Source organism: Platalea leucorodia, assembly GCF_965183815.1.
Source record: "Platalea leucorodia genome assembly, chromosome: 12".
NCBI lineage: Eukaryota > Metazoa > Chordata > Aves > Pelecaniformes > Threskiornithidae > Platalea > Platalea leucorodia.
This window is the reverse complement of record NC_138834.1, coordinates 10,149,155-10,160,701: the sequence shown is the minus strand read 5'-3', so window position 1 is coordinate 10,160,701 and position 11,547 is coordinate 10,149,155. Positions and strand designations below refer to the sequence as shown.

The following is an 11,547-nucleotide window of genomic DNA, read 5'->3' as shown; positions in this document are numbered from 1 at the left end:
CGGCCACGCTGCGCCGAGCCGAGCCGAGCCGAGCCGCGGGGCGGGCGGGGCGCGGGGCCGGGCGGCGCGGCGGAGCCACCTTAACGGCGAGCCCCGCCCCGGGCCGCGCGGCGCTCATTGGCGCAGCCCCGATGGCTGAAATTCATCGCTGAAATGCAAAACTTGTTGCTGCTCCGCCAGCGCCGGGTGAGAGCGAGGGAGCGCGCAGGGGAGCGCGGCGCAGCCCTCCCAGCGCCCGCACGCAGCGCCGGCCCCGCCGCCCGCCCCGGCCCCGCCGCCGCCGCCGGAGCCCTGCGAGCCGCGGGCAGCGCACGGCGGGCCGGCGATGCGGCGCGCAGCTCCCGGGCGCCGGAGCCTATGAGCGGCGGCGCGCCGCCCCGTCGGCTCTCGGGCAGCGCAGCGCGGCCGGCGCCGGGCGGCAGCGAGCGGCGAGCCGCCGGGGTGAGCGCGGGCGGGCGGCCGGTGCCAGCGGCGCGGCGGCGCGGCAGGATGTGAGCGGGGCGGCCGAGCGGCGGCCGGCGCGGCGGGGAGCGGGACGGCGGAGCGGAGCGGCGCGGAGCGGCCATGCCCTTCTGAGGAGCCGCGCAGGATGTTCGGGCTGGAGCAGTTCGAGCCGCAGAGCAGCAGCCGGAGCGGCGGGCAGGCGGAGCGGGGCTTCGGCCAGCCCGGACTGAGCATGAGCGCGCACTTCAAGGCGCCGGCCTTCCCCGGCGGCGGCCCGGCGGCGGTGGACCCGGCCCTGGGCGCGCTGGGCGAGCCGCCCCTCCTGGGCATGAACATGAGCCTGGCCGGGGACGCCTACGGCTTCCCGGGCCGCGGCCCCGCCGAGCTGCACGGCGGCGGCATACAGCCGCCGGTGCACGGCTTCTTCGGCGGGCAGCAGCCGCACGGCGGCCACGGCGGCGCCCACCACCCCCACCAGCACCCCCCGCACTTCGGCGGCAACTTCGGGCCCGACCCCGGCGCCTCCTGCGTGCACGGCGGCCGGCTCCTGGGCTACAGCGGCGCGCTGGGCGGGCAGACGGCGTTCGCCGACGGCTACGAGCACATGGCCGAGAGCCAGGGCGGCGAGGGCTTCGGGCAGCAGCGCCCCGGGAACCTGCCCGACTTCCAGCACCACAGCGCCGGCGCCTCCAGCCACGCCGTGCCGGCGCCCTGCCTGCCCCTCGACCAGTCCCCCAACCGCGCCGCCTCCTTCCACGGGCTGCCGGCGGCCGGCTCCTCCGAGCCCCACGGCCTGGAGCAGCGGCGGCTCCCCGCGCAGGGTGGCGTGGACTCGCTGGAATACAATTACCCCGGCGACGGCCCCGCCGGCCACTTCGAGCTGCCCGTCTTCTCCCCGTCGGAGCCCGAGGGGCAGCTGCCGCACTACGGCGGCGGGCGGCAGGTGCCGGCGGGCGGCAGCTTCGCGGGGGCACCCGCCCTGCCCCGGGCGCCGGGCATGGCCGTGGCCAAGGCGCACCCGCCGCAGCAGCACGGCGTCTTCTTTGAGCGCTTCGGGGGGGCACGGAAGATGTCCGCCAGCCTGGAGCCGGGGGCCAGCGCCAGGCACCCGCTGATGCAGCAGCAGCAGCAGCCGCCGCCGCCGCAGCCGCCGCAGCAGCCGCCGGGCTTGCTGGCCAGACAGAACTCCTGCCCGCCAGCCATCCCTAGGCAACAGCAAACAGAAGCCAACGCTCCCAACCCCAACCTGCAGGACAATGGGCCCATAATGCAGAACCAGCATGCACAGTTTGAATACCCTATTCACAGACTGGAGAACAGGAATATGCATCCCTACACTGACCCCGTGTTTAATATGCAGCACCCTCCTCCGCAACAGCCACCAAATCAAAGACTGCAGCACTTCGATGCCCCCTACGTGAGCGTCGCCAAGAGGCCACGGTTCGACTTCCCCAGCAACCCTGGCGTCGAGCGCTGTGCCTCCTGGGGCAGCGGCATGCACGGCCCCGCCATGGAGAGCCACCTCTCCCCGACGGCCTACCCCGGCCTGCCAGGCGAGTTCACCCCGCCGGCGCCCGAGGCCTTTGGGGGGCCGCTGGCGCATGGTGGCCCAGAGCACCCGGTGCTGGCGCAGCGCCAGAACGCAGCCCTGGTGATGAAGCAGATGGCCTCACGCAGCCAGCAGCGCCTGCGGCCGCCCAGCCTGCAGCAGCTGGGGCACCATGGTGAGGTGGGCCCGCCGGGCGGCCTGCCCCCGCCCACCTTTGAGCGGGAGGCCGGCAGTGGCGGCCGCAGCTTCGACCCACCGGCACCGCACCTGGCCCCTGACAGCGCCTGGTTCGCGGGGCCGCCACCGCCCGGGGAGCTGCTGCCGCGGCGCATGGCGGCACCGGGGCTGCCAGCCGAGGCGGCCCCCCATGAGCTGGGCCTGCAGCCGGGCGGTGCTGCCGTGCTCTTCCGGCCGGGCGCTGGTGGGCTGGGGCTGCAGGAGCCGCTGCGGATGCCGGGCGAGGGGCCGGCGCAGGCCCTGCCCTCGCCCGGCGTCCACCCGCCTTTTGCGCCCGCCATGGGTGGCCTCTCGCAGCTGCAGTCACCGGGCAGCGGCGTGGCGCTGCCCAGTGCCCCTGCCGAGCGCCGTGGCCCCGCCGACTTTGCCGCCCAGCCCGGCTTCCCCTTCGCAGCAGCGGCACGGCAGCCGGCGGCCCATGGGGCCGCACCCACCCTCAGCGCCTCGCCGGGTGCCTACCCGCCGCCCCCGCCCGAGTTCCCCCCGCCGCCGCCGCCACGGCCTGCCGCCAGCAAGCTGGGTGCCCTCTCGCTGGGCTCCTTCAGCAAGCCAGCCAGCAAGGACAACGTCTTTGGGCAGAGTTGCCTGGCCGCCCTCTCCACCGCCTGCCAGAACATGATCGCCAGCCTGGGTGCTCCCAACCTTAACGTCACCTTCAACAAGAAGAGCCCGGCTGAGGCCAAGCGCAAGCTCAGCCAGGCCGAGCCCGACCCGCCGCCACCCGCCGCCCCGGACTACTTCCCGGCGGGGCCACCGGCGGGCGGGGGTGGCACAGGGAAGGCAGCAGGCACTGCCCCGCTGCTGCCTGCCGAGAGCAGCCTCTCGCCTGGCTACGCGCTGGAGCCGGCGGGCAGCGGTGAGGGGAAGGCGGGCGGCGGGCGGGGGCGGGGCCGCCGGAAACGGGACAGCGGGCACGTCAGCCCCGGCACCTTCTTCGAGAAGTTCTCGGCCGCAGAGGGCGGTGGGGCTGGTGTCAGCCCAGGGCAGCCGGCGGTGCCGGCGGCAGCGGGGGGCCCGCCGGGGACTGCGGGCACGGAGCGCGGTGGGAGTACCCCCCATGACAAGCCCCTGACCTCGCCCTCCTGGGGCAAGGGTGGTGAGCTGCTGCTGGGGGAGCAGCCTGACCTGATGTCCTCCCTGGACAGTGGCATCCAGAGCGTGACCAAGTCAGATGGCAGCTCACCGCACGTGGACTTCCCTGACGAGGTCAGCACCAGCTACGGCAATGAGGACGAGGTGTCCTCCAGCTCCGACAACGCCGCCTCCAAGCCCACCCGCAGCCCGCTGCTGGGCGGCTCGCCCAAGCTGCCCCGCGGGGAGCACGCACTTCTCAATGGACAGAAGCCCCTGGCCCTTGGCCTCCTCAGTACGTCTACCTCGACCCCCGACAGCTACGGGCTCAGCACCACAGCGGGCGCCCACCCCGGCACGCCGGGCATGGAGCAGGTGCGGACCCCCACAAGCACCTCGGCCCAGGACGAGATCCACCCCCTGGAGATCCTGCAGGCGCAGATCCAGCTCCAGCGGCAGCAGTTCAGCATCTCGGAAGACCAGCCCTTGGGGCTGAAGACCAAGAAGGGGGAGTGTGCGGGGCAGAACGGGGACAGCGACCTGGGCAGCTGCTGCTCGGAGGGCGTCAAGGGCGCCATGAGCACCATCGACCTGGACTCCCTGATGGCGGAGCACAACTCCACCTGGTACCTGCCCGGTGAGAAAGCCCTGATGGAAGGGCAGGAGGAGGACAAGCCCATGGCTCCCTGGGAGAAGCCCAAGCCCACGAACCCCAGCAAAGAAGGTATCAGTTGTCCCGTGCGGGCACCGGCCCACGGGGGGACGGTGGGCTGCTCAGAGAAGGGGAGGTGGCGGAACTCCGGCCCTGGGACGCCAGGCGCACGCTGGCCCCAGATCTGCTCTGCCCCTGGTGGGGACTGCAGTGGGTGCTGGGTGCCTTCCTGCACTGGGCTGGGGCTGTGGGATGCCAGGTGGCTCTGCTGGGGTGGCCAGCAGCAGGGACGAAGCATCTGTTGCCCAGCCATCCCCGGCTGACGGTTGGCCCCACGGCGGTCTCTGCCGCCAGCCCCATCCCCATTGTGCCTCCTGGGGAGCAGCCGCTGAGGGCTGCGGCAGCCCAGGCTGGCGGGGGGCTCCCGTTGGAGCCCTAGCTGTGCTCCAGGGCTGGGGTGCCGCGGAGGGGGGCTGCAGGCATGGGGTGCTGAGGAGGGGGTTCTGGCAGAGCCCCGCCATGCATGGGGTGCTGAGGAGGGGGTTCCTGCAGAGCCCTGTGCCGGCCAAGCCTTCCAGCCATTTCCCCCAAACTGTTACAGGATCTTCCTAAACCATGAACACACGAATTTGTTAGTGGTGCTGTCCCTCTGATTCCAGGTATTTCCCTGCTTGCATTAAGAGCCTACTAACAGTGCGATACCGAACTGAAAGGCTCTTAACGTTTTTTTTTCTTTAATAGAAAGGCAATTTGAAATAAGGCTCTGGGTCTGCTGGTATAAAACTTGCTTAGTTGACAGATGTTTAATTTCGACATTAGTTGTCATTTTTGATCCTTCGTCGTGTCCAGAGGGCATCATAATTCCCCAAGCTCAGGAAAAAAATATTTTAATGGAAAGCCGTCTATTATAAAAGCTGTTTAAGATAAAGATGATTATAAATTCAATTGGTTTCTATTTTATCTTATCAAAACCATATTTTCCAAGCCGCCTGCCCGTGTGTGTGAATATTACAATAGATGCACGTGCATGTACCTGCCGTATGAATGCACGCAGGCAATTTTTTGATGTGCTATAAGTACACGTGCGTAATTTACGCAATATAAACTCATTATGCATGCCTAGGAAAGTTGATGTTTTGGTGCTGCTAGTGTAGTTCGAAATTGTTTTCGTTAGGTCTGGTTGTACAGACTGACTTTTTACAGTCCTCCACATTTAGTAATTTCGCTCAGAAAGGTGTTGGGAAAATCAAAAGGGAGCTGGTTTGAAAACTGGGCAATTTCCTAGTCCCAGTTCTGGTTGGCTTTCCAGCTTTGGCTTTCTGAAGCGTGAATCCTAGCCCCCACGGTTTGTCTCTTTGTTCATGTTTAATGCCCAGCGCAGGAGACTCTCATTTCAAGCGGGAGTGTTTAGCATGCACAGCAGACTCTAGGAAGCCCATCAGCATTCTCCATGCTTCACCCAGGCAAGGACATAAATTGGTTTGTTTGGGGCCCTTCTTTTCCATTTTTAAATGGAGTTGCACACAGCATCCTTCCTGGCCCCTTCTCTTTTATTGTTTCTTGTACACAACATCTAGATCTGACTGGATCAATAGCTAGTTAGCACAAATCACAGTTCCTGTCACTTCTACCTTGGCAGACTCGAACACATATATATATATATACGTTCTCTCACAACACACACAGAGACACACACACACGCACCCCCCGTTATGTGTGCACTCTCACACACACGCACGCATACAGGTATGCAGATCTACACACCATGCTGTATTTAGAAATAGATTTTAAAAGAGTAACTTATTCCATAGATCTTAATTTCATGGATTAAAAAAAAATCCTGAGCAGTGATTTAATCCTGAACAGCACATTTATTAAAAGTGTCATTTGGCTTAAAATTATGTATATTTTGTGTATATGTGTCATATGGAGCGATGCTTTCTTTAACATCTTTAACAGCACTCCTACGTTCACTTTGATCACCGCTGTTCTTAGTAACATCTAGTGAAATAAGTAATTGCTTTCTGGTCGCAATAACCACAATGTTGCTGTTAAAACAGTTCATCACTTGGAAGGAAAACCATTTAATCAGTGTTCCTATATAAGGACATGTTTTAGTATTTCAGAGGCTTAACATAAAATAGCAAACCAGTTTTACAACAATGCATAGAGGCACTCGTTTTGTTTCACACTTTAGTCACTTGAAGGATTTGAATGGGCTGGTTCTTAGGATGAGGAAACTCACATAGACCAGCGGAGAATTTACTTTAACTGTTGCTGGGAGTGATAAAGATACAATAGGTGAGACAAAACAGGCGGTTCTTCTCGGTTAGCAGAAATAATTTAACTTCACATTGCCATTACCCCCAAGTGTTTGAAACTGTGTTTAAGAAAAGGCTTTATTTATCCAGAGATGGAGATTTTAAACCTTTCCAGTCGACTGGGATTTGCATCCATGGTATTTGTTCCAGCAGTTCCCCGGTGTACGTGTGCAGGGTGAATGCGCACGCTTCAGACAGCACTCCTGCAAATTTCAAGCAGTTCCTAAATGTGCTTTATACGGCGCTGGGGGAGTGTTCACCATTTCGTAGTAAGGTGGAATATTATTAAGAGTGAGATTAGTTGTTAGACCCAAGTTCCCTCACCAACACACCGGCATTGTTGCTGGGCTTCTTAATTACACCTGCCGTGATGGGAGGGAAGGCGTTGGGTGATTTATTCCTATTGTGGCACAGCTGTGATCTCCACTGGCTGCTCCGCGGGCTCCGGGCAGGGCGGAGGAACAGGCGGCGGGTGTCGGTGGGCGCGCTCCCCCTCGGCAGAGCGCTGGGTTCAGCGTCCGCCTTCCCGCTCCTCTCCTCCCGCGGCACAGAGCGAGCGGGCCCGGGAGCGGAGGCTCCAGCTTCGCTGCCGCCGTGGAGGGCAGCTTTGGAACGGACAGGCTCCCAGAAACGCAGCAGAGTCGGGAACTGTTCAAATACTCCATTAATGCCCGGATTACTGGGGGAAAACAACTTGTTTGAGTTGTTTTAATGGCTGGTCAGATTCCTTATAGCTCATCCCTTTTTTTTCTCGTAATGGCATTAAAATGACTTGCTAATATCTAGCAGTCTGTGTGACCTGTGAGTTTTAAAGGTAGATGGGAGCAGATAACATTATTTCGGACACCTATGCCGTAGGTGCCCATGTAACATGTACACACCTACATCATTTAGCGATAGCCTTTAGCGAGTTCTGTGCATGTGTCCACATTTTGTTTCTGAATTTAACGTTATTAATGCTAGCTGGACATCTCTATTCGCTGAAATGCAATTTTCCATAAGGACTTTTCTCTGAAACATTGTTTCTTGTACTAACATGTTTTATGCGAAGTGGCAGATAGTTTGGTTTTTTCCCCCAAAATGCTTTCTAGAATTTCATGTTTTCCTCTGCCATGCAGCTAGAGCTGGGAGTGAGATATAATAATACTGAGTCTAGAGAGGTCGTGTTGACTTCCAACACCGCAGCTCTAGCTAACAAAGAATAACCAGGTGAAATTCACTTAAAAACCCGGGACCAGTTTAATGGGGTTTTGCTTTGCCTGGTTTGACTGAACCAGAACAATTTCCCCTTCAGTGAAATGTTGATCAGTATTCTCTAGAAACCCAGTGATTAAGTTCTGGTGGGCTTTTGTTTTTAGTTTTTAATTGAAATTTTGAAGGTCCCATACTGCAGATGTCAGGTAAAGACATCAATATGTAACCTAGAACCATGCAGGTGTTGATTGGAAAAAATGAGAATATATTCAGTTGCTCGGTGGCCGTGGGCTTGTCTGTCCGAGCTGATGGGCACGTGCAGTGCAGCACGGTTAGTTTTCATCTTTGAGTTTTTGTTAATATTTCATCGTAACACTGAATCTATCATTTGAATGAGCCAGCAGGCCAAAACTCTTGACGAAGCACTATGTAATGTTTGTAAATTACTACCAAATACATTAACAGAGGTCAAATTTGGTCCAGATGCGGCTAGGAGCCTTTGTTTTCTTTTTCTTCCTAGTATGTTCTGCTGGGTGCTTTTATTTTAAATACTGCTAAATTCTTTTAGCGGCTTTACCAAGGGACTAGGTTTGTTTACTGAGACTGAGTTTGTCAGACCTCTTGTGAGGTATTTCAAACACTTAAATATCACTGAAAGCAATATGTGATTTGGAACGGGTTTTTACTCTCGCCAGGGTTGTTGGAAATGAGTTCACTGATGAAGCTCAGCGCACTTTGCAGCGATGGATCTGTGATTCCCGATGCTGCTTTGTTTGCTTGAAAGGGCTGTTAAAACTTACAGAAGGAATTTTAACAGTTAGTGAAAAAATGCTATTACCTTTGCCAAGAAGTTACGTGATATACCCCACAGATATGAAATACACATCTTTAATAAAGGATCTGGATTAGCATGCAGATTTATGAGGAAAGAATACTCCCGTTGCATAGCGTAGGAGAGAGTTCAGTGTGTGTTAGATTTGCGTTTAATATGGTCTTTTAAACTCTTCTGACCTCTTAAAAAAAATGGAGAGGTTGCCCCTGCTTGGCTTGGCTTCATGTGAATGACAGTAATACTCTATTGTTTACTTTGACTGACTATAATTTTTAATATTTTCTACAAGAAAATGGTCCTGTTTAGAAATGTTTTCCTTTGTTTTATAAACATTCTGCAGCAGTGTGTTTGTAGACCTTTATGGCAAATATTAGAGAAGGCAAGGGGCAGAGTTTTCAATATTATTTGCTATTGCTGCTGTAATGCACTAAGATATTTAATGCAGAAAGTGTGTGAATTTATTGGCATTTCAGTAACTACCGTAACCACTCTGTTTGCCTTTACATCCATCCAACTGTCTGTCTATTAATTTTTGGTCTTCAGATTTACCTGTTCTGCTCATTTTAGTGGGCAGTCTAGCTGTATTTGAATTAATGCAGATCACCAATTTCGTTTGCATCATGATGCTTTGTTTTACCAAAGTCTGTTATTTTATAACGGCACGTTTCGTTGTGAGGTCGGTTTTAGCTGGGTTGTTTTGTACACGCTTAGTGTGGGAGAGTGCATGAGACAGACTTTGGGGCACAAATTTCTTGAAATCGGTGTGTGAATGTGCTCTTTACGTATGATGTAAAAGGAAATGAATTAGACTTAATATTTAGATATGAGCTTAGATGAGAGCATAGATTTGTTCTGTTCTGTGATGTATTACACCATGTCTGCTCTTAATTTTTAACATGCAATACCTGTTTTTTTACCAATGACCTAGTGGAATGCTCTGCCATAAAACTGCAAATAATTTTTTGCTAAATAAAGTTATTAATCAGCGATACCTACAGATATAGTTTGTTGTTACTTGTATAGAGCAAAGGATAAGACATTAAACAAAAGTCTAACCTAAAAGTATATAGGCTGCTTTTATTTGTAACAGCTGACTCCCAGCTTCTGCAATGTTCTGTACCAGGGAGAGGTTTTGGTACAGCAAAATGTCTTTATGTGGCCATATAAAATTTTAGTACTAGACAAATTACTGTACATTTTTAGTCTGTGGTTTCTTGTGTATTTCTGTTAAATACGAGTATCCACAGAAACTGTAAAGCCAGCTCTAAAATGAATCTTCAGGTGGCCTAGCACACACTTTTTTAATGCTAAATTTACTGAACTATCATAAACAGTTTAATTACGTAATTTTTAGAGCCCACTGAGAATATGAAAAGAGACCAGTCAAATCGTGATTAGTGGGATCCTTCCCTGTTTTGTCACTAGCGTAAAATATATCGTCTTTAATGTGTTTTGGGCTGGAGTGCTTCATATGCAGACAGCATGGATAACGTGCGTCAGGCGCCGGATACCTGCCTGTCCATCGCGGCTGCTGCTCCAGCCAGCAGCTGGCTTTCTGTCAAACTGGTCTGGTTTTTCCATTGAAAAATCTAAGCCCTTGAAAACAACAAAGTTTGCACCTGTAAATACATGCTTATAGTTTGCAGGAGATTTTTAAGATTGGTGTTTTGTTTTTTTTTAAATACAGAATTATTCTTCTTTAATTTATTTGAGGGGTGTAAAAGAGAGAGCTTCCGTTAATGAGGTATATTTAGAACATGGTTTGCTTGTGCACTTCCTCAGCATCAGTTCTTGGGTAAGGGGCACAGGGTAGGGAACCCTATGGAAATTAAATCGGTGAAGCTATGGAATCTTCCAGGAAATTCAAGGTCCGCCCTGACTTTCCTGATCCTGGTTAGATTTCTCAACTTTTAAAATGTAAATCTGAAATTTTGCTATTCTGTAGATCCAGTTTGCATGAAGTGATAACCTAACTAGCTTATGTAAAAATACTGGTATTCGTTGTAGTTAGCTGCTTTTCCTTTGCAAAACACTTTTGTGTTGGTGCGGTTAAAACATTACGGATTATTAGTGACCTTTTTTAATGCAAAAATTTTTTTTTCTTACAAATTTAAATATATTATGTGGATTATGTGCCAGTGTTCCAAAGTCAAATGCTGTTTAAAGTTAAAGCTGAGAATTGAACAGCTGGAGGTCTAATCCATTAATTTTTACAAGCTGACTTTCCTAATACTTCAAAGAGAACATCTTCCATGATATTGCTTTGCTACTCCCCTCAGCACCCCTTCTTCTCGTCTCCCCCCAACACCCTGTCTTCTAAGTCTTCATGTTCTACTCATCTCCTGGCAAATGACAAAGGCATATGTATGCAGGGAATGCATTTTCCTTAGTTGATGTAGTAAGTTGTAAGACTTGATAATCCAGAAATGTACTCTCTTAGTGTTGCACTTTTTGTCTATACACTGATGCAAAAAATATTGTGGTTACTGTTTTTCTAGTAGTCTTCTCCCCTGTACTTGAGTCATTTTTTGTAGCAGTACAAGCGTTATCATAAGAGTATTTGTGTTCAGCAGCTGTGTGTTCTGGGCTTGTGCCCTTTCAAGACACCTGAGTCAAACCTAGAATACATCCCTTTCCCATAGGATTAGGTCTGATCCATGCTGGCAATGTAAAAAAAAAATTTTTTCCAAGTTTTTTCTCGCCCCTGTTAGACAATAACTGTTTTATCGCATCTTATGATTTCACTCTCCAAGATGCACATATGTATCAGTCATGGGAAGCTCCTGAGAATGAACTGTTTCTCATCTGCATGCTTACCTTCTGCTAGGAGTCTTTAGTTGTGCAATTTATGTCTGTTTGTTTTCAATTTTAGGAAATCTATTTGTGTCTGTTTAGTATTTTAACGTAAAAATGCAGTGCATGACACTGCGCTGTCTAAATTTTTATTAGCTTTTAAGATTTGTCTAAAGAAGCTTTTTTTGGTTTGGTAAGCGGAAATCTGGTTACGTTTAAGTGCTGCTTTGCTAGATTTTTTTTTTTACATTAAAATAAATACAGTTTATTTGAGCACAAACAACACGTGTGTGCTCTCTGAAGGGCTGTGCTAGCTCTTTACTGCAGTGTTGTGTTAGGGCCGGCGCTGCAGCCTTGCTCTAATGGCCAGTTTGCTTGAACTTATGGATATTTATCTTTTCCTTTTTCTTTTCCCCTCTGTTTGGAGCATTTAAAAAACAAGATAAGGAAACTG

General features: G+C 53.1%; 1 protein-coding gene across 1 annotated transcript in view; it reads left to right on the top strand.

Moving 5' to 3' along the window:
- Nucleotides 1–510: 510 nt before the first annotated feature.
- MN1 (MN1 proto-oncogene, transcriptional regulator) overlaps nt 511–11,547 on the top strand; it is a 41,261-nt gene continuing 30,224 nt past the window's right edge. Inside the window, exon 1 of the mRNA XM_082325192.1 lies at nt 511–4,025. Within this exon, the coding sequence (XP_082181318.1) occupies nt 590–4,025 (3,436 nt within the window). The 5' untranslated portion in view covers nt 511–589. The remainder of the gene's footprint in view (nt 4,026–11,547) is intronic.